Genomic DNA, 24,360 nt, shown 5'->3' on the forward strand with positions numbered 1-24,360 from the left:
TGGTATGGACCTAACAGAAGCAGAAGATATTAAGAAGGAGTGGCAAGAATACACAGAAGAACTGTACGAAAAAGATCTTCATGACCCATATAATCATGATGATGTGCTCACTCACCTAGAGCCAGACATCCTGGAATGTGAAGTCAAATGGGTCTTAGAAAGCATGACTACGAACAAAGCTAGTGGAGGTGATGGAATTCCAGTTGAGCTATTTCAAATCCTGAAAGATGATGCTGTGAAAGTGCTGCACTCATTATGCCAGCAAATTTGGAAAACTCAGCAGTGACCATAGACTGGAAAAAGTACATTTTCATTCCAATCCCCAAGAAAGGCAATGCCAAAGAATGCTAAAACTACTGCACAAATGTACTCATCTCACACGCTAGTAAAGTAATGCTCAAAATTCTCCAAGCCAGGCCTCAACAGTACATGAACTGTGAACTTCCAGATATTCAAGTTGGATTTAGAAAAGGCAGAGGAACCAGAGATCAAACTGCCAATATTCACTGGATCATGGAAAACGCAAGAGAGTACCAGAAAAACATCTATTTCTCCTTTATTGACTATGCCAAAGCCTTTGACTGTGTGGATCACAACAAACTGTGGAAAATTCTGAAAGGGATGCGAATACCAGACCACCTGATCTGCCTCCTGAGAAATCTGTATGCGGGTCAGGAAGAAACAGTTAGAACTGGATATGGAACAACAGACTGGTTCCAAATAGGAAAAGGAGTATGTCAAGGCTGTATAATGCAACCCTGTTTATTTAACTTATGCAGAGTACATCATGAGAAATGCTGGGCTGGATGAAGCACAAGCTGGAATCAAGATTGCCAGGAGAAATATCAGTAACCTCAGATATGCGGATGATATCACCCTTATGGCAGAAAGTGACGAAGAACTAAAAAGCCTCTTGATGAAAGTGAAAGAGAGTGAAAAAGTTGTCTTAAAGCTCAACATTCATAAAACAAAGATCATGGCATCCAGTCCCATCACTTCATGGCAAATAGATGGGGAAACAGTGGAAACAGTGACAGACTTTATTCTGGGGGGCTCCAAAATCACTGCAGATGGTGATTATCGCCATGAAATTAATAGATGCTTACTCCTCGGAAGGAAAGTTTTGACCAACCTAGACAGCATATTAAAAAGCAGAGATATTACTTTGTCCACAATGGTCCATCTAGTCAAGGCTATGGTTTTTCCAGTAGTCATGTATGGATGTAAGAATTGGACTATAAAGAAAGCTGAGCGGCAAAGAATTGATGCTTTTGACTGTGGTTTTGGAGAAGACTCTTGAGAGTCCCTTGGACTGCAAGGAGATCCAACCAGTCCATTCTAAAGGAGATCAGTCCTGGATGTTCTTTGGAAGGACTGATGCTAAAGCTGAAACTCCATTACTTTGGCCACCTGATGCGAAGAACTGACTCATATGAAAAGACCTTTGTGCTGGGAAAGATTGAAGATGGCAGGAGAAGGGGAAGACAGAGGATGAAATGGTTGGATGGCATCAAGGACTCAAGGGACATGAGTTGTGTAAACTCTGGGAGTTGGTGATTGACAGGGAGGCCTGGCATGCTGCAGTCCACCGGGTGGCAAAGAGTCGGACACGACTGAGTAAGTGAACTGAACTGATTAGTAACTATAGAGAAAGTAGGAGTTTGTCAGTCTGTGCTAAAAGATTAGAGAATACAACAGAAAAACACCTGAACTTGTTGTCACTTAAAAAAATAAGCTCATAGAAGACAATGGTCTTTGCTTTCCTATCTTGGGAGAACAAGATAGATCAGGATTACTGAACAATTTTTTACTGGAGTTTGCTCACAAAAAAATACAAGTCAGTTGTAATACAAAATACAGAAAATAATACATAAATTGTGATCAGAAATAATGGTTTAGAGATGGAAAATCAGGTACAGACACAAATACAAAGATTGAATAAAGAACAACTGGATTCCTCTGGTCAAAAATCAATGCTACATTGGAAAATAAAGATTTTTTTTTTTGGCTAGGGCTTAAGTAATTTACCACAGGGCTGGGGCATAGCCTACAGATGCCTGGTCGCAGGTTTCTGAAGAAGACTATATGGAACTGAAAGCGTTCATACATAATTCCTTATTTCAAATGTACCTGGAGATTAGCCATGTTAATTTGCTTCTGAAAACAAGCCCACAAATCATCTCCACGTACGAGGAAGCTTTACATCAATGTGTGCATTTGCACGTGTGTGTTGGAGGAGGTGGTCAACATGCTAGTGCACACAAGTATAAAAATAAAAGAAAGTTGTGATTCTTATTCTCTATAATTTCTAACTTTAAAATCTTTTCTTTTTCTCATAATAAAGTTACGTTAGTATTTTAAGTTTACTTTTAAATCAGCACGTCTTGATATCCATTTTAAATATCCTCTAGCCTGAGTTAAGAGACTCTCTGGGATCATGATTTGCATATTATATTTTCCAAGTGAAACCATAAGTCATTTTCAAGTAGGGAATTTAACAAGCTTCTGTACAATTCCAATGCATTCACCCCAGGGTGATCAGGTCCTACACAAACATATATCTGAACCACTTCCCACTTTGAATATTCTGGTGCCCAATCTAAATCCTTGAAGGAGAAAAACAAGGCACACCTCTTGGAAGAAGTCACTTTTTTGCTCAATGATTTATCCTGGGCTTCCCAGGTGGCACTAATAAAGAACCCGCCTGCCAGTACAGGAGACATATAAGTGATACAGGTCTGTCCCTGGGTCCAATCCACTCCAGTATTCTTGTCTAGAGAATCCCATGGACAGAGGAGCCTGGCGGACTATAGTCCATAGGGTCTCAAAGAGTTGAGCACTGAAGCAATTTAGCAGCAGTGCCCCTTGTTTTAATGACAGGAGAGAAATGTCAAGTCCATATAGAGAAAAAAAATATAATCATTTCAGAACTAAAAACATAAGGCATCTACACTTTGTAGGTACCTCTCCAGGATGAAAAATTAGAACTGATAATTTCTCTGCAACAAATATGTGCTTTCCCTTCTATGTACAATGTTCTATATTGGGAAGACAGAACGGCATGGCTACAAATAGAATCTAATCTGAAATGCTTAAAAAACTGGGGTTAGGAGGAGTTTTCTGTATGACTGTGTGCTAAATTATTTTTAACTTAATTTACTTGTGAAACCGGATTTTTCTGTCATAAGATTCATAACAGGAAAATGTGCCTTAGAGTAAAATGTTTAAGCCATTAATGCTGAATATATACCAAAATCTTAAAGTATGATTATTTCCCAAAGTCTTCCTCTGTCCCTCATAATGTGTGCCTACAAGGCCTATAGTATATATATCTAAAGATATATATATATATATATATATATATCTTTAACAGAAAATAACACCCCAAATTGTTCCCATTTGATTTGCTAACTTTGGTGCAGAGGTTCTTTCGCTGAGGAAAGACTAGATCTGCAAGTCACATTTGCAGAATAGAAGCTGTGGGGAATCTATGGTTTCTGTGTGGTCACCAATGACTGATATATCCCATTTTCATAGCTAAATTTTAGAGATGGGTTGCCTCTTTTATAGTGCTAAATTTGAGGGCAGAAACCCCAGTTAATCTGGCCAAGGCCTTTCAAGATGTAAATCTTGCTAGTTCCTTCATACTTAGTGAGAAAGACCCCAGTTACCTCACATGGATCTTCATTTCACAGTTTACTTAATTACCTGCCACATATGTGTGAGAGGATTGGGAGATTCAAATTTTAGTGGACCAGCATTTTTGGCATGCTCATTTGGGCACATTGGAGAAGGCAATGGCACCCCATTCCAGTACTCTTGCCTGGAAAATCCCATGGACGGAGGAGCCTAGTGGGCTGCAGTCCATGGGGTCACTAAGAGTTGGACACGACTGAGCGACTTCACTTTCACGCATTGGAGAAGGAATTGGCAACCCACTCCAGTGTTCTTGCCTGGAGAATCCCAGGCATGGGGGAGCCTGGTGGGCTGCCATCTATGGGGTTGCACAGAGTCGGACATGACTGAAGCGACTTAGCAGCAGCAGCAGCAGCCGCAGCAGCATTTGAGCACATAGAGGGTTTGGACATGAAGTGACAATATTCAAGTGCTCCTGAAGAGGTGCAAGAAGGTCTCTCACTGTTGGATAAGCAGGGTTGTTTTCCATATGGAGGGAGAAGACTTCAGGCAACTGGCAGACTTATTTGGTGGAGTTGTTCCCAAGCTTTCGTTAAGTTGAGTGCTCTGCCGATGAGAATGGCCATCATCAAAGTCTACAAACAATACATGTTGCAGAGGGTTTGGAGAAAAGGGAACCCTCTAGGACTGTTGGTGGGAATGTAAATTGATACAGACATCATGGAAGACAGTATTGAGATTCCTTAAAAAACTAGGAATAAAACCACCATATGACCTAGCAATCCCACTCCTAGGCATATATCCTGAGGAAGTCAAAATTGAAAAAGACACATGTACCCCAATGCTCATTGCAGCACTATTTACAATAGATAAAACATGTAAGCAACCTAGATGCACATTAACAGATGAATGGATAAAGAACCTGTGGTACATATATATGATGGAATATTACTCAGCCATAAAAATGAATGCATTTCTGTCAGTTCTAATGAGGTGGATGAACCTGGAGCCTATTATATAGAGTGAAGCAAGTCAGAAAGAGAAAGATAAACATTGTATACTAATGCATATATATGGAGACTAGAAAGATGGTACCAATGAATTTATTTGCAGGGTAGCAATGGAGAAACAGACATGGAGAACAGACTTATGGACACTTGGAAGAGGGAGGAATGCAAGGGTGAGATGTATGGAGAGCGTAACATGGAAACTTGCATTACCATATGTAAAATAAATAGCCAATGGGAATTTGCTATATGACTCAAGAGAACTCAAACAGGGCTCTATATAAACCTAGAGGGTTGGGATGGGAAAGGAAACGGGAAGGAGGTTCATGAGGGAGGGGACATATTTATACCTATGGCTGAATCATGTTGATGTTTGACAGAAAATAAAATTGTGTAAAGCAATTATCCTTCAATGAAAAAAAAATAATTAAAAAAAAAGAAGTTCAGTGCTCTGTTCCAGGTGCCTTCATTTTTTTTTTAAGTTTTATGTATTTATTTATTTTCTACTGTGTTGGGTCTTCATTGCTGCACTGGCTTCACTGTAGCTGTGGCAAGCAGAGGCTCCTCTTTGCAGTGGCTTCTCCTGTTGCAGAGCACAGGCTCTAGGAAATGAGGGCTTCTGTAGTTGTGGCTTCCAGAGCCACAGGCTTAGAGCACAGGCTTAATAGCTGTGGTGCACAGGCTTGGTTGCTCTGCGGCATATGAAATCTTCCTGGATCAGGGATCTAACTCATGTCTCCTGCATTGGCAGGCAGATTCTTTTCCACTGAGCCACCAGGGGTGCCCTGCCTTTACGGTTTTTTAAATGAAATTTTTTTTTCAACATCATTTCCAGCTTCTTGAATTCCTGTTAACTAAAGAATAGAGAAATAAATTATATTTTTTATAATGAATATTATACTTAAATATGAACTAACTGCCAGCATGGATGCGTCTTAAATATGATATTGAGCAAACAATAAAAATCAAACTCTTGTGTGAGTCTGCTGCTGCTGCTGCTGCTGCTGCTGCTAAGTCCTTTCAGTCATGTCCGACTCTGTGCGACCCAATAGACAGCAGCCCACCAGGCTCCCCCGTCCCTGGGATTCTCCAGGCAAGAACACTGGAGTGGGTTGCCATTTCCTTCTCCATGTTTAGACCGAATACAAAAATAGGCAAAATGAGTCTTATATTGCCTTTTAATCATTACATCCACCCAGAGTAACTATATCCTAAATTCACCACTTATAGACAGAATGACTGAAACAGAACAAGTTCTCTTTAACCTTTCAACATCTAATATGTAAAACAAAGCTTAGTGAAAAAGAGTCAATCAACAAATAATTGTTTATTAATGAATGAAGTAATTATCTTCCAGTGATCTTATGTTTACACATGGAATTATCCTTCAGTCAGCTAGGTCAGAAATACAGCTGTCATCTTTCCCTTAATCTACCATATGCAATCAGTTATCAAGTTCTATTCTTTCTAAATCATAGACTCTCTCTTTCATCAACTTCTATCCAGCCCTACTGATAACAGCTAGTCACATCCCTACCAACAGTTTCTCATGTAGATTACTCTTTCCTAATATTTCTCTTTCTTTTACCACCTCTTTTCCAATGTACTAGTCGTATTGTAGCAAAGTGACCTATAAGCAATGATAACCTGATCAAAAACACAGTCTTGTCATTCGTTTAATGTGAATTGCCATTAGGTGATCAGATTTATGTGATCAGAACATACCACCACAGATTCATTTTATGTCAAGCTTTCTTTCAGGTTTTGTTCTAATGATATTATAAATTTTTAGTGCATCTAATGTAGTATAAAATGATTTTTTTATGTTTAAAGTCATCATATTTTCTCTTGTCTTATGACCAGTGTAGATGTTTTTGTTTGATTTGGTTTTGTTTTTCTCTCTGCATGAAACAAGTGCCAATTCTAACCCAAACTATCATATTCCTTACTTGTCTCATTATTCAATTATCAGCTTAAATAGTACTTCTTTGAGGAAGTTTTCCAGATCCCAGATACATCTTCTGTGCTCCCCTTATAGCACATTAACTTTCATGCAGTGATGATTGTGTTATGAAAATGTATAATAATATTTCCTTCCTAGCTTGCATTAGACTTTTAAGTTCTGCTAAAGAAAAGAACAAGTCCATCACCCTGAATCTGACACAAATGGGCAATAATCTGAGTATTAGCAAAGTAATTTTAAAACACAATATAAGATGTCCTTTATGCACTAGGCTATTCACAGATCTATTGAGCTTTCTGTGAGTCAGAACTGATTTCCCCAAAGAAGCAGGAAAAACAAAGATGCAATTAGGATTTACAAATTCTTGGACTAACAAAGTCACGTGTAACTCATGAGGGTAACTACTGGGAAGTCATGCATGGATTTCCTAAATCCTGATGCTGAGGATCCCAGGGTCACATTCTCACACCTGTGTGGCAATCCCACATGGGAAAGCCGTGGCATCCTCGTACCTGTATGTCATTTGAATTTCCACTTTCCTGATACATCCTTGGGGAACTGTAGACTTGTAAACATTGTTTGAGTGGCTCATCTTCTCCCAGAATCAGAAGGAAGGGAAGGAAAATCAAAGACTCTCCCAAGTGGCTGGAAAAATAGAGCTCTGGGGAGGTGATTTCTATATACATAAACTCTCTAACCTGGACTGTTCAATGGTTTTTGAGATGGAAGTGTCTGGGCCAAATCCTCAAATAAGACAGAAACAAGTAACCATTCCAGTAATAAGACTGTGTTATTGGTGAGTGCCAGGACCAGAAATATGAAATGACTCTTCTCCAAGCTGATGTTAGATGAAGTCAAGAGAAGATAGAAAGATTTTCCAGAGGTCTGCAAAGTGGGGCATCCACTACCCTGGATAGTAAACACCTATAGCACAGATTTTTTTTATTAAGACATGTATGTCAAGGTGAATTTGAAGTTTCTAATGGGGTATACATGGACATGCTTTAGAAAAATTGAATTTCTTTAATCTAAAGGTGACATGTCTGCTCTTCTCCATTTACTGCAGACTGTTTATGGCTTTTGTTTAGGATTCCATAAACCAATAATATTCAATTTTGAAATGAAACAAACATTTTCTAACAAAAACTCTCTATCATGGTTGTGAAACATAAAGTCAAGCTTAAATGTATTTTAAAAATTACAATTAAGCAAAGAGAAAATCTAATGAAGCAATATTATTGCCCATTTTTATATATCTATATTTCTTTTTTGTTTGTTTTGTGGGGAGGGGGGCCCATGCTGCATGGCATGTGGGATTTTAGGTCTTCAATCAGGGATTGAACTGCACCCTCATAACATGGATTCTTAACCACTGGACCACCAGGGAAGTACTCTATCTTCTTTTTCGTTACTTTTATTCCTTCAAACATTTTCCAACATATACATTAGAGTGGGGCCTCGTGTGTTTTTTTTTTTAATTATGAACATTTTAGCTATTAATCTATTATTATACATAACTTAGGAAAATACCATTATTCCTCTTCCTTAGTACAGTCTATGCATCTGTATTATTCTTCTAAAAGAAAATAGTTTTAAAACCACACATATACAAATTCATTCTTTTAACTACAAAGGGTATAATCAAAACCGTTGTGATATATTCCCACAAGGAGATATTGCAAATTGAAAACTTTGGCTTTCTGCCTAAAAGGTTTCCAGAAGGCTGCTCTCCACCTGTGGACATGCTATGTGGCCCAATGCTAGTGAGGCCCCCTTCTTGCTGACTGGCTTCCCAGGTCTGGAGGCAGCTCATCACTGGATCTCCATCCCCTTCTTTGCAGTCTATATCTCTGTGCTTCTTGGCAATGGCACTCTCCTCTACCTCATCAAGGCTGACCAGAATCTCCATGAACCGATGTACTATTTCCTTGCCATGCTGGCAGCCACAGATCTGATGGTGACATTAACCACAATGCCAACTGTAATGGGTCTCTTATGGGGCAATCGCAGAGAAATAAGCTCTGGAGCCTGCTTTCTGCAGGCCTACTTCATTCACTCCCTTTCCATTGTAGAATCTGGTGTCTTGCTTGCCATGGCCTATGACCATTTCACTGCCATCTGTACCCCTCTGAGGTACAACTCTATCCTTACCAATAATCAAATGATGAAGATAGGTCTTGGAGTACTAATGAGAGGCTTTTTATCCCTTTTGCCTCCAATTCTGCCGCTCTGTTGGTTCCCATATTGCCATTCCCATGTTCTTTCCCATGCCTTTTGCCTCCACCAAGAGGTCATGAAACTTGCCTGTGCTGATATTACCTTTAATCATGTGTACCCAATTATTCTGGTTGCTTTGACTTTCTTCCTAGATGCGCTAATGATCTTTGTCTCTTATATCCTAATCCTTAAGACAGTGATGGGCATTGCCTCTGGGGAGGAGCAAGCTAAGGCTCTTAACACCTGTGTGTCCCATATCATCTGTGTCCTAGTCTTTTATATCCCTGTGATTGGTCTGACTTTCATCCACAGGTTTGGGACACATGCACAACATGTGGTCCATGCTACCATGAGCTATGTCTACTTTCTCTTTCCTCCATTCATGAATCCCCTTATATACAGCATCAAGACCAAGCAGATTCAGAGAAGCATTGTTCACCTATTTTCTGTGCATAGTAGGGCTTGAACTTTTATTTCAGAATTTCGGAAGCTCCAGGATGTCTAGGACTTTTATCAGAGTAAGATAGGCTTCAATTATTACATAAAGATACAAGCTAAGTTGAGGAGTGCAATATAGATAGGTAGTTTCTGCATGTGTGCTCAGTCGTGTCTGACTCTTTGCAAGCCCATGGGTTGTAGCCCACCAGGCTCCTCTGTCCATGAGATTTCCCAGGCAAAAATACTGGAATGGGTTGCCATTTACTACTGCAGGAGATCATCCCAACCCAGAGATCGATTGCTCGTCTCCTACATTGGCAGGTGGATTCTTTACTACTGAGCTACCTGGGAATCCATAGATAATTTCTAGGTAGGTAGAATTTGGAGAGAGGTAATATTTCTAAATGTAACAAATATTTCAATAACCAGGAAAGATAGGGAAGTTCAGGTTCCATATTTTTAACAAGTGTCAAGTAACAGATTAGAAAGGTCAAGCTAGATGTCCAGTCCGGGACAACCACAGCCTACTATAAGGAAAGTAGGCAATCACAGCTTCATTTGAGGGCCATACAAAGATGAACCAGAGCATGTGGATTGAGAACCATGAAACTCTATCTCAAAAGTACTATTTTTCAATACAAGATTTGCTTTCCAAGTGATAGAGTGTCATTTACAAAGCTTTATGCCCAAGTATCTCTGAACTCATGAATTAGTTCATTTCATGAATGGTTTCTTTTTTCTGGTGTTCTCTCTAAATGCTGAATATATGAGAGAAACATTTGTGATATGTCTGTTATATGAATTCTAGTCTGATATCATAGTTTTGTGTATTCAATTTACTCTTTATTGCTATAAAGCACAAACAATTTTAATTTTCTGCAACCATTTGCACTTCTCACTTTAAACTTGTCTAATAGTATTTTTTTTTGGCTAGATTTGTAAGAGTCTATTTTATATGATCTGTAATGTTTTATGTATAAGTATTTTTCCAGTTTTTTTTTGTATTAAATTTTTAAAATTTAAATTTATTTATTTTAATTGGAGGCTAATTACTTTACAATATTGTATTGGTTCTGCCACACATCAACATGAATCTGTCACGGGCGTACATGTGTTCCCCATTGTGAACCCCCCTCCCACCTTTATTTGCCTTCTATATAAATATTTTAAAAATTGATGTATAAATAATTTTATTATTTGCTTTATCTATTGAAATAATTGAGGCCACACTGACAAAGTCCTATTTTCAGGTTTATTTGTATCTTTTCTTATATTCTTGCATAATTTATTTTCACATATTTTGTTTTATAATATATTTGTGTTTGGAGGAAGATAAGGGATTTAAATCAATCCCCTTCATGTGCCTGTTTTTATGAAAGTAGGAATAATATTCAATCATTTATTTGGGTGAATTTTTAAGGTGCTAGTATGGGACAAGCACTTTGCTAAGCAAAAATGATATGATAGCAACAAACAGACAAAAATCTTTCCGTCTTTGAATTTTTAAATAATCAGAGACTCAAAATTTTAAATAAAATCAAATTTAAATTCAAGCTAAATTAATGATAAATTTAATAAATTAGTAATTTTTATTCAAAATTAATAATAAAATAGTTAGAAGAACCTGATTTCAGGTTGCTAGTCTCAAACACTCTGGCTTAAGCTAAAGGTAAGTTACCCTGAGAAAAGCATTCCATTAGCTGAGATCTGAAAAAATTACAAACTAGCTGGTGGAGATAGGAAAAAGGATATTCTAAAAAGAGAATTAGTACATGTTTAGACCTTCAGTCTATCTATTACAGAGTCACCCATATAGATTAAATGGCTACCTGGGGAGAGAGATTACCTTGAGGAGAAGCTGAGGATAAAAGAGGAGACCAGATCACAAAGACCCTTCTGGCCATGGCAGAAGGTTCAATATCTACCCAAAGATTCATGGAAAACTACTGAAGGAAGTAATATGACTTCACTGAAGTTTTAAAAATCTTCATTTCAACATTATTGATGAAATGAGCTTAATGGATATGGAGACAAACAGAAGAAACAATCAGAAGATGTTAAGAATAGTTTTAAAAAGAGGTAATAGCAGCTCAGTTTCAGAAAATAAAGATGGGAGGTAATGGATTAACATGAGATAAATTTAGGATCTAAATTGATTAAGATTTATAGGTTTTTTTCTTTTCTTTCTTTTACTTTTTTTTAAAGAAAAACAGAGGAAAAAAGGTTGGAAAGGAAGCAAAGATAACCGTGAGTTTCTGTTTTACACTATTTGAAGAATAGAAGTACCAGCTGAAAAGCAATTATTGGTGGTTATTAGTTATAAATTAATAATTTATAATTATTAATGATTAATTTATACATCAATCTATAAATTAATACTGTTTTGTTAATTTATAAATAAGAAAAATAGTACTGTAATATATGTATTATATATATATGACTATATTTGATTTTTTCTCTCAAGAAAGAATACATATATATAATATATGTGCATTTGTGGGTGTTTGCACATGTGTAAAACAGTGATAAACCTTTCAATGTCTTATCCTATAAATAATTTCTGATCTCAAAATTTTACAACTTTCACAATAAATTTAATGAAATAGGATGAATGTACTGAATTATTTTTATTGTGGTTTATATGTATTTTGCATATTATATGTATGCATATTACGTAAAATTTGCCATTTTAGGTGTACAATTTCATGAAATTCACAATATTCAACTATCATCCTTATTCCAAAAGGTTTTCATTATCCCAAGCAGACACACTCTATGCATTAATCCGTAAGTCCCCATTCTACCCTTCTTCCAGGTCTTTGTTACTTCTAATCTAGTTTATATCTCTATGACTGCCTAGTGTACATATTTTATAAAGTGGAATCTTATAATATTCTTTTGTGTCTGGCTTATTTCACTTCAGTTCAGTTCAGTCACTCAGTCGTGTCTGACTCTTTGCGACCCCATGAATCACAGCACACCAGGCCTCCCTGTCCAACACCAACTTCTGGAGTTTACTCAAACTTATGTCCATCAAGCCGATGATGCCATCCAGCCATCTCATCCTCTGTTGTCCCCTTCTCCTCCTGCCCACAATCCCTCCCAGCATCAGGGTCTTTTCCAATGAGTCAACTCTTTGCATGAGGTGGCCAAAGAATTGGAGTTTCAGCTTTAGCATCAGTCCTTTCAATGAACACCCAGGACTGATCTCCTTTAGGATGGATTGGTTGCACCTCTTGCAGTCCAAGGGACTCTCAAGAGTCCTCTCCAACACCACAGTTCAAAAGCATCAATCCTTCGGTGCTCAGCTTTCTTCATAGTCCAACTCTCACATCCATACATGACCACTGGAAAAACCATAGCCTTAACTAGATGGACCTTTGTTGGCAAAGTAATATCTCTGCTTTTTAAAATTCTATCTAGGTTGGTCATAACTTTCCTTCCAAGGAGCAAGTGTCTTTTAATTTCGTGGCTGCAATCACCATCTGCAGTGATTTTGGAACCCCCCAAAATAAAGTCTGACACTGCTTCCACTGTTTCCCCATCTATTTCCCATGAAGTGATGGGACCAGATGCCATGATCTTAGTCTTCTGAATGTTGAGCTTTAAGCCAACTTTTTCACTCTCTCCTCTTTCACTTTCATCAAGAGGCTTTTTAGTTCCTCTTCACTTTCTGCCATAAGGGTGATGTCATCTGCATATCTGAGGTTCTTGATATTTCTCCCATCAATCTTGATTCCAGCTGTGCTTCTTCCAGCCCAGCGTTTCTCATGATGTACTTTTTCCTATCACAACATCCTTTTCTTATGTGGCTGAATAATATTCTGCTGTATGTATACATTGCATTAAAAATCTATAGACATTGTTTTATTTCCAGGTTTTTTGTTTATTTATTTTTGGCAGCTAGTTAGCCAGATCACCTACACTCGCCTTAATGTGGCTTGGAGCACCAGACTCCCTGGTTGGCAGTCCAGTTCCCAGATGCACGCCCAGAGTCCTGGGCCACGTGGGAAGACCACAGGCCTCTCTGCCACTCCTTGGCTAGAATAACACACATGGCCCTCTATTTCCAAGGGCGTAAGCCTCAGTTTCTGTTTTTCCCATGTGGTGACAGAGTTGAAATCAAGAGGAAGAAAATAAATTTAACTTGTAGTATAGTATCCTCTGGGTAGAGATTTTATTGAAACTGAAACTCTCTTCCAAGTGTTAGTCTAAGCAGTCAGTAGTCTGGGTAGATTATAGAATCGGGTGGACTTATTGTAATTAAACATCAATAACACTTTTCAAAGTAGTCTTTCAGTCAAAATAGAGAAGTATAAGGTCTATAATAAATGGTTGAAAAAATCTCTTCTTAATCCTCACAAGTCAATAAAAGCACTCAGAAGGAAAATAGACACATACATCTCTCTTCTGTAACCCGATGGTGTCATGTGTAACATGGTTCTGCAATATGGTTGAAATAAAAGTTGGAGATAAATAAATGATAAACAAGAAAAGGACATATAATTCAACATACTTGAGTGAGGGACTGAATCTAAAGTAATTAATCTTCTTATAAATAAAAGTAAAAGATGTACAAGCCCAATTGCTTGATAACATGATTCTGCATTCATTCACTCAGCTAGTACTTAATGAGCACAAACCACAACTAAGCATTTTGCTATGAAATGAAAATGCAATTCCTTTAAAAGTCATGGGACCGGATGCCATGATCTTCATTTTCTGAATGTTGAGCTTTAAGCCAACTTTTTCACTCTCCTCTTTCACTTTCATCAGAGGCTTTTGAGTTCCTCTTCACTTTCTGCCATGAGTGGTGTCATCTGCATATCTGAGGTTATTGATATTTCTGCCGGCAATCTTAATTCCAGTTTGTGTTTCTTCCAGTCCAGCATTTCTCATGATGTACTCTGCATATAAGTTAAATAAGCAGGGTGACAATATACAGCCTTGACGTACTCCTTTTCCTTTTTGGAACCAGCCTGTTGTTCCATGTCCAGTTCTAACTGTTGCTTCCTGACCTGCATACAGATTTCTGAAGCGGCAGGTTTCAATCCATAGAAACAGCAAATAGATGTGTGATGAAATTTTATTAATAGATGGTGGCTTAAGGATTTGGTGGTCTTCCCTTGTGGCTCAGCTGGTAAAGAATCTGCCCACAATGCAGGATACCTGGGTTCAATCTCTGGGTTGGGAAGATCCCCTGAGAAGGGAAAGGCTACCTACTCCAGTATTCTGGCCTGGAGAATTCCATGGACTGTATAGTCCATGGGGTTGCAAAGAGTCAGACAGGACTGAGTGACTTTCACTTTCCCTTTAAAAATTTGGTAAAGAGTTGGATCTGATGGTCTCTTAATCTTGCTGTTCCTAAAGATATTGTGGTGTGTCAAAATATAATTCAAGAACAGTTAAAAAAAGAGGAATTGAATAGTTTTTGCCAAGGCCAATAGTTTTGAAGAATCAATGACTTATCTTCCTGTTCTATGATGCATAGAACTCTTGAAAGTGACTTGGATAGGCTTGCTTCATCTGATGGTAGAGACACTGCTTCACTTAGAGGTTCTCCATACAGAGAAGAAAAGAAGGGCACGGGGGCAACTTCAGCAGGCCAGATCTTTTTCAGATGGGAGAGGGAAAAAATGATCATTTGGTATTCTCAAAGAGCCTATGTTGGAAATGAGCTAGATAACTCGCTTGGGAGTTGTTTCTTTAACAAATAAGCATATCAGGACTCTGAACACATGGTAAAGATACAGGAACAAACCAATCCACAGATCATGCTCAGGAACCACAAAGAAAAAGCTGTGGCTTGGGTAAGGAAATACATGGATTCAGTGGCAGCAAAAACGCTTTAAGAGTAACTCCTGGGCACGGCTGTTAAGGAGGAGAAAGCATTTTAGTCTTTTTTTTTTTAACAAAATGAATAATTTAGGAAATAGGATACTATATGGGAAGGCAAATTTGGGCAGGAGAATTAGCATTTATATTCAATGGATGTTGGTTTAGATCATGAGTTCAGGGATCAAATAAACCTGAGTTTGAATTCTTATATACCACCTATTAATTGTGTGATTTTTGACAAATTGTGTAATCTACTGAAGGCTCAAGTTTCTCATCTGTAGAATGAATGTAAATATATTTCACTCTCTCATTAAGTATTCATTTTCCATTTTGCAATCATTCTGAACATATTTCTAAAATTTTATTGAAAATGTCAAGATCACTGAAAGCCTATTGCCCCCAAAATGGATATTTTTCATTTTTATCTTACTTGGAAATTCTATGACATTTTTCACTATTAATTTTTCACTACAGCACTGCCTAATTCTAATAAATTTATTTTCCATTTGCTTTTTAAATTACAGATCACCTTTACTATCCTCTTATATTTCTGCCTACTTCTTTGTCCATTTTCCATGTCCTTCTGTCCTAAAATGAATGCTTCCCTGGGTTCACAAATTTTCTCTACATCTATTTTCCATCATAATTTATACCTAAGACAAAATTTAAACTTACACGTAAAAGCTGAGATCTTTGAGATTGTTGCCTCCAACCCATCTTCTCATTAGTTGAGATTATCTATCTAAATATATAGATATCTAGATATAACTTTTTTAACAAAGGAATACAGATTCTTAGGCAATATCTAAGTGTGAAGGAAAAATGGAGTCAGGAGGTGCTGACTATATGGGGTGCTTTCAGATTACACAGAAGTAAAGAGATTTTTCCATTTCTTCAGCATAATTCTAATGTGCTCTTTTCTTTTCCTTCATTTTTCAACTTCTTATGTCTGTACTACAGGTTTCTAGAACAGTTCTCTAGTTTCTAGCCAGCACAGCAGGCTGAATAAACTCTAAATGATTTATCTGAGTTACTCTTAGAAACTAGTAAGGACTCAGAGAATTTTCAGAGAAAATATTTTCAGAGAATCAGACCAGTGAAGACTCTGAGGAGGTAGTGTGTGCATGCCAGGTCACTTCAGTCGTGTCTGACTCTTTGCAACCCTATGGACTCTGTCCGTGGGATTCTCCAGGCAAGAATACTGGAATGGGTTGCCATGCCCTCCTCCAAGGGATCTTCCCAATCCAGGGATCTAACCTGCGTCTCTTATGTCTCTTGCAGTGGCAGGTGGGTTCTTTATGATTAGAGTCACTGAGGAGGGAGAGGAGATAGTAAATTCTAGTCATCTCTGCATCTTTGATGGAGCCTCAAGCTTGCCTGATGATGATGAGACACCCCACTGAAGTTACTACTATTGTCACACATTGCAAATAAGACACCCTAACCTGAGTGGCTACTTCCTCTGGCATATTCTGGCTATTCCCTCTGGGAATATGAGGACAGTTTCTGGAATTGCCATTTTTCACAATTAAATGCCAGTGTGGCTGCTGCTAAAGACTGCAGGTAATGAATAGAGTACAATTCCAGTTTAGTCTATCAAAAGTAATACATTTTAATGTCTATTCCCAAAGCAATCCCCATACAGTTTGTGTACCTGAATCACGTCAAATTCCAAAATCCAAAACCTTCAGTTCAGATTTTACAAATCCATGTCATTTAAGCAACTTTGGATTTTTCTCTTGCTTCCTTCCTCTGGTCCACTTACTGGGTGACAGTGGGTCCTAATAGGTCATCTGTACATATCCCAAACAGCAGACTTTTGCATTTATCCATTCTCTTTCTTTTCATTTCATGAGTTTTATTATTTTAGAAATGCAATGTTGAAAGGTTAAGGGGTTGGTGTAGGGAGGAATGATGATTGATGATGATTTATATATCAAATAAATAGGCATTGACAAGGGAGCCCCACATGGGTCATAGTTCAGTGGATCAACTTAGTGGCAATCTCATCAGTATCCACATCAACAAAGTACTTGCCACTTCAATGTCCAGACTGATCTTTTTGTCATTGACAGTAATCCTGAAGTGGTGGTCATTTCCACAGAACATTCTCATTTCCTCTGTCCATCTCCACTCACCATCTACTGCTCTTTATTAGATACATTACTATATGCAAAATCCTCAAAAATCTATTCTTATTTTTATATTTTTATGAAATGGAAGTGGTACAAAGATTGTTGTCATTTCATTCTTTCTAAATTCCTCTTCAGAGATATCAGTAATGATGATAAGAGAGAACAAATATTTAACAAGACTCTTGGTAGGTTACCAGGAGGAAGTGATACTTAGGGACTTTGGGAAGGTCATGTACACACTGAGATATTTAAAATGGATAACCAACAAAGACATATTGTACGACACATGGAACTCTGCTCAGTGTTTACGTGCCAGCCTGGATTGGAGGAGGGCTTGAGGGAGAATGAATACATGTATATTTATGGCTGAGTCCCTTCTCTGTTCACCTGAAACTGCCACAACATTGTGCTAATCAGCTATACTCCAATACAAAGTGCTTTTGGTGTTAAATAAAAAATTAAAAAAAAAAAAGACCCTGGGTACATATAGGTTTAATTGAATTTGGAAGAAACTAATGTTTCTCTTATGTTAAATGTTACTTGCTCAGTTATATCTGACTCTTTGCAACCCCATGGACTACAGCCCGCCAGGCTCCTCTGTCCATGGAGCTTTCCAGGCAAGAATACTGGAGTGGGTTTCCATTCTATTCACTAGGCTAGCTTCCCGACTCAGGGATCAAACCTGGGTCTCCTGCATTGCAGACAGATTCTTTACCCATTTGAGTCACTAGGTTATTGTGATCAGCTTGCTGTGAAATTTCTTGGTTATAGGCAAACAAAGCTAACTTTATTTGATAAGAGTATAACTATAAACATGTCATATTTCAAAATTTTCTATAGAAGCCTATTCTTAATTTTTTCTGGTTATGAGCTTTCTAGACTCATAAATACAAGAAGTTCTATATGATGCGTCCATTAGCAATCTTTTTCACTCTGGGAGCCTTATCTTTTCCAAAGAGATGGCTGTGTAAAATTTATGCGTTCAGTTAGGAATTTCTAATATTGCTTTTGTCATTCAGATACTCATGCCTTTTTAAAATCTATGACAGTGTAAGTATTAGGCTTCTGGCTTCTGAGACGTTTGTTCCAGGAGTTGTCTTCCTCAAAATGTTTACTGTGAGAGCTCTCAACTACCATCTCTTTTCCTGTTTTAAAGTTTGTGTCTTTGGTGTTTCAGGCCTCAGGTCTTCTGCAGTACAGAAAATGTCCTGAGCCCTGTGGCTATGGAGTGGGGCTCCATATACCTTGCCAAAATGAGTTTACCAACTTATCCCACTGGGGGGCGCTAGTGGTAAAGAACCCGCCTGCCAATGCAGGAGAGATGTGGGTTCAATTCCCAGCTGGAGAAGATCGCCTGGAGAAGGGAATGGTAACCGGCTCCAGTATTCTTGCCTGGAGAGTCCCATGGACAGAGGAGTCTGGGAGGCTACAGTCCATAGGATTCCAAGGAGTTGGACATGACTGAAGTGACAATATGCATGCATGCATGCACACTTATTTGATTTCTCTAGACTTTCACAAGTCATCTCCTTATTCAAATTCCTCTTGAGATATCACTATTGATATTTCTCAAATATTTCTTGATGATGGACTCAATTCTATGGATTAATCATTTTCTTCAGTGATTAATCACTGACCCAAATATCTCATTGATTTCAAGAGAGAAAATCTTAATTGGTTCATATTGGAAAAATACCTAAATGTTAAAGATTATATGAAGAAGAATAAAGGAGTGAAGAGTATGAAACAGAGCCACAGAATCATCTGGGCAACTAGGCATAAAGGCTAGAAACATAGATGTGTGATTGATAGAATAAAAGTTGGATGCTGAACAGTAAATTGTTGAGATTATTAACTTGGTTAGTATGTTTGTTTATTATTCCAGGAAAAGGCTTTGTGGATAGAGATTTATAATTAATTAATTATAATTATTATTAATTAATGCTTGTACATTTAAGGAAAAAAAATGGTTTGATAATATGCTGTAAGAAGATGGAGAGAAAGAACAAATACTGTATAATAAGAGTGCCTTGAAAAAGGCACTTCACCTGCAAACCCTACCATGTGGTCCAACAACAGTGCAGCTCCCTTCTTGCTGACTGGTTTCCTGGGCTTCACAGCAGTTCACCACTGGATCTCTCTTCCTTTCTTTATCATATACCTCTCCATTCTTTCTGGCAATGGCAAGCTGCTCTTCCTTATTTGGATGAACACGGTCTTCATGAGCCCAGGTACTACTTCCGGGCTATGCTGGCAGGTACAGATCTTGGGATGATGCTAACTACAATGCCCATAGTCCTGGGTGTCTTGTGCTGGATCGGAGGTAAATTGCCCAGAGTGCTTGTTTCACTCAATCCTACTTCATTCACACACTGGCTGCTATAGAATCAGGTATCTTGCCTGCCAGGGCCTATGACTGTTTCATTAACATCCGTAGCCCTGTGAGGTACAGCTCCATTCTTATCATTTCCTGGGTGATAAAAATAGGACTGTAGGCATTAATGAGGGACTTTGCGTCCATTGTACCCCCAATTCTGCCACTCTGTTTGTTCCCATACTACCATTCCCGTGTTCTTTCTCATGCCTTTTGCCTCCACCAAGATGTCATGAAACTCGCCTGTGCTGATAGTACATTTAATCATGTGTACCCAGTTATTCTGGTTGCTTCGACTTTCTCCCTAGATGCTCTGATGATTCTTGTCTCTTATATCCTAATCTTTAAGACAGTGAGGCATTGCCTCTGGAGAGGAGCGAGCTAAGGCTCTCAACACATGTGTCTCCCATATCAGCTGTGTCCTGGTCTTTTACATCAGAGTGATTGGCCTGACTTTCATCCACAGGTTTGGGACGCATGTGCCACACATGGTCCACATTACCATGAGCTATGTCTACTTTCTCTTTCCTCCGTTCATGAATCCTCTTATATACAGCATCAAGACCAAGCAGATTCAGAGAAGCATTGTTTGTCTATTTTCTGTGAGCTGTAGGCTTGCTTGAGCCTTGTTTCAGGACCTTGAGATCTCTAGGATACTTTGGCCTTTCTCATTATTGGAAGAGAAACTTGCTTTTATGCTCACTTGTTCTTTTCCAAGATAGATGAGATTTAAATTATTACATACAGCTGTATGTTGACTTGAGCAGGTTATATATACTACTTACTATTTGACTACAGAGTATCTATTAGAATAAATACATAAAATATTCTAATAATGAATATAATGTCAGTGACCTTGGGGAAAGGGATCTAGGAAATAGTGAGATGGGACATTCTAGATCATGTATGTAAAGGAATAATAAGTATCAAGATAAATAGATGAAGAGAGAGACAGAGGATGAGATGGTTGGATGGCATCAATAATTCAATGATCATGAACTTGGGCAAACTCTGGGAGATGGTGTGGGACAGGGAAGCCTGGTTTTCTGCAGTCCATGGTATAATGAGAGGTGGACACAGCCTGGTGACTGAACAACAACACAGCCTGGTTCAAACTTGGTTGGTCTGAAAAATATATGTGCAATTGAAGGAACATTTTGTGTACTCTATAAAATAGAATTATAATGATATCATCCTCCCTTATCTATGTTTTGAATCTTTCTTAGAAATTATGTTTTTTCATAAGTAAGGAAAACTAGCAAATGCATACAACACTAGAAACTTACTCCTGAAACTTCAGTTTCCCTTAGCAAATCCATATGTTTTATTTTATTAAAGGGAAATTGATACAATTAAAAATTAAATGGCAAGCAACCCATTTCCTATCAGCTAGTTTTGAAGTCAGATCCCCTTGCACACCTTTCCTTTCTCCCAGTAAACATCAATATACTAATTTTCTTCTTTCCAATTTTCTAATTTGCTTCCTGATGTTTCACCTCCTGTTTCCATCTCTCCTTACTTCCTTCTGACAGAGAAGAACTCAGAGCATTTTTACTTTATGAAATTTTTCTGCTAATGAAGACAAAAAACCTGGCATTAGTAATGCTGTGTGCTGATTGAATAGGTTTTTCCTTCAACTTTCTTCAAAGTCTTTGCCTTTAAGCTGTTCATTTTGGTTGAAATAGTCAACAAAAATATGAAAGTGTTTATCAAGCTGGAAAAAAAAAACATGTAAAGTAGGGGAGGGATAAATTAAGAGTTGGGACTAAAATATATACAGTACTATATATAAAATAGGTAACCAATAAGGATCTACTATATAGCACAGGGAACTATACTCAGTATCTTCTAATAACCTATCATAGAAAAGAATATAAAAAAGAATATACTTATATATCTGGATTACCTTGCTATACATCTGAAACTAACACAACATTGCAAATCAACTATACTTCCATAAAAATTAAACAAAGAAATATAGCTTACAGTCTGTTGCTGATGTTATGTTATGCTAATTAACATTCATCTGCTGTTGTTTCTGTGCTACTATATGGAGCTAAGCTAGTCCTGCACATGCTGAGGACTAGCCTAGCTCCATGTGGTACATATACACAATGAAGTATTACTCAGCCATTAAAAAGAATACATTTGAATCAGTTCTAATGAGGTGGATGAAACTGGAGCTGATTATACAGAGTGAAGTAAGCCAGAAAGAAAAACACCAATACAGTATACTAACACATATATATGGAATTTAGAAAGATGGTAATGATAACCCTGTATGCGAGACAGCAAAAGAGACACAGATGTAAAGAACAGACTTTTGGACTCTGTGGGAGAGGGGGAGGGTGGGATGATTTGGGAGAATGGCATTGAAACATGTATACTATCATGTAAGAAACGAATCGTTAATCTAGGTTCTATACAGGATACAGGATGCTTGGGGCTGGTGCAATGGGATGACCCAGAGAGATGATATGGGGAGGGTGGTGGGAGGGGGGTTCAGGGTTAGGAACACATGTACACCTGTGGCAGATTCATGTCAATGTATGGCAAAACCAATACAGTATGGTAAACTAAAAAAAATAAATAAAAATTAAGAGCAAAAAAAAAAAGTTAGTGCTCATTGCTTTCTGAAAATTGTCATTATTTGTATTTCTAAGTTGGTTTTTCTACTTAGACCTCCTCCCCACATCCTATTTTCTGATTAGATCTTATATACGAAGCCCAGAATATAGCAAGTCCAGTCTAGGTTCTCTCTGCCTCACCTCAGAGACTTTCCCTAATGATGGCCTATCCAGACAGTGAGCTCTCTAAGAGTATTCCAGCAACGTCAACGTGGAAAAACCTCATCTGTCATTTTCTCTCAGCCAGAAATCTCCCACATCTAAATCTTAAGTGCTAGATCCTCCTATATTGGTACCTTTCTTACTCACACACCTTATAGAAATCACAAGTACCTTGGTGTCTCTATATTACATGTATAATTTTCTTCCTTTCTTTATTTTCTATCCACCTTTTGTATACTCCTCCATGACAATCTTCCCTAACCACTTCGTTTATCTAACTTCTTACTGACTTCCCTTATAGCCTTCAGTAGCCTTGAGACTCCTCTGATAGCCCACCCAAGCCTCTTAGCGTGATTATCAAATGTTATCACTGTTGAACAGCTGGATTCAAAAGTATTGTTGACAGATAAGGAAGGGAACAAAACTAGCAAAGTGAATTGTAATAGGGATAAGCATAGGTACTGCATTTAAGATTAAGACTCAACACTGTAACTTATAAGTGGAAAATATAGGTATTTTTAAGGTGGCTTGAAAAGCTTAGGTATAAACCTAGATTCTAACATGATTTCAGGATGTACTGACATTAATAGGATAAAGTCAATTATTTGGTCAAATCTTCTTGTTGCTATTTAATGTCCTGAGAGCTTCAAACATTTATCTAATTAAGCAGCATGAACATTGAATTACTTTTCATTATAATTCCCAATACACCAATGAAGGAACTGAGACTTAGGTGGGCTACTTTAGTTGTTGTTGTTCAGTTGCTAAGTTATGTCCAGCTCTTTGCAACCCCATGGACTGCAGCATACCAGGCTTCCCTGTCCTTTACTATCTTCCAGAGTTTGCTCATATTCAAGTTCACTGAATCAGTGATGCTATTCAGCCATCTCATCCTCTATCATCCCCTTCTCCTCCCACCTTCAATCTTTCCCAGCATCATGGTCTTTTCCGAGTCAGTTCTTAGCATCATGTAGCCAAGTATTGGAGCTTCAGCTTCAGCATCAGTCCTTCCAATGAATATTCTGGGTTGATTTATTTAAGTTAAGTATTTTATCCAAAATCATACATTGTGAACTTAAGATATAACTATACAAAGAGAGTTTGTGGTGCAAGTGAAGGTAGTGTTTCTATCTCTGGGCAGATAAAAATAAGCAGAATATTCAATCCACTTATCACACTTTAAAAAGGACCTTACATATCTGCTGAAGTCTTGGGTAAGGGCTGCATGACTCAAGATATCATATCCTAAATATATATGAGAGGGTGAGCCTATAAAGCAGAAGATCGGTAAGGCAAAGTTTGTGAGAGTATTTTTAAGATTCACATGATGCTTGTCTGTGTGAAGAGGCTATATTTATGAATAGTGTGTTTGTGAAGGTGTGCCTGTTTGCTCCTAAATCTCCTGGTGTGCCTTGAGGTATCAACTACTTTCAGCATACAGATGTCTATTCCTCCGCAATATCTCTATGCCTGGGTATAGAGTCTCTCCTTTCCTGAGTCTCAGTGGAAAGTTTCTATCATAGTGTATATCTAATAGATACCTGAGGGATCATTTAAAATTTATCCATTCACCAAAACTCATTAAGTGTCTGCTAAGCTGCTAAGTCACTTCAGTCGTGTCCGACTCTGTGAGGCCCCATAGACAGCAGCCTACCAGGCTCCGCTATCCCTGGGATTCTCCAGGCAAGAACACTGGAGTAGGTTGCCATTTCCTTCTCCAATGCATGAAAGTGAAAGTGAAGTCGCTCAGTCGTGTCCGACTCTTCATGACCCCATGGACTGCAGCCTACCAGGCTCCTCTGTCCATGAGATTTTCCAGGCAAGAGTACTGGAGTGGGATGTTGTTGCCTTCTCCCATTAACTGTCTAAATTGCCTCAAATCCTACAGTAGGTACTGGATTAACAAAGGTGAATAAAATACAATCCCTAATTTAAAGGGCTGTTTAGCCTAATTATTGGACTT

The 24,360-nt window shown here is 38.0% G+C and overlaps 1 protein-coding gene and 1 pseudogene across 1 annotated transcript; both read left to right on the forward strand.

Annotated features, from left to right (window-relative positions):
* The first annotated feature begins 8,353 nt into the window (after window positions 1-8,353).
* Window positions 8,354-9,289, forward strand: LOC120876625 (olfactory receptor 51B2-like). Its single transcript, XM_040258597.1, has one exon. The coding sequence runs from the start codon at window positions 8,354-8,356 to the stop codon at window positions 9,287-9,289; it is 936 nt and encodes a 311-aa protein (XP_040114531.1).
* Window positions 9,290-19,296: 10,007 nt separating this feature from the next.
* LOC120875904 lies at window positions 19,297-20,231 on the forward strand (annotated as a pseudogene).
* Window positions 20,232-24,360: the final 4,129 nt, after the last annotated feature.

Source organism: Oryx dammah, unplaced genomic scaffold (assembly GCF_014754425.2).
Source record: "Oryx dammah isolate SB20612 unplaced genomic scaffold, SCBI_Odam_1.1 HiC_scaffold_17, whole genome shotgun sequence".
Lineage (NCBI taxonomy): Eukaryota > Metazoa > Chordata > Mammalia > Artiodactyla > Bovidae > Oryx > Oryx dammah.

Excerpts from the sequence above, each read along its gene's own strand:
- LOC120876625 (XM_040258597.1), top strand. The coding sequence starts at position 8,354 with ATGTGGCCCAATGCTAGTGAGGCCCCCTTCTTGCTGACTGGCTTCCCA.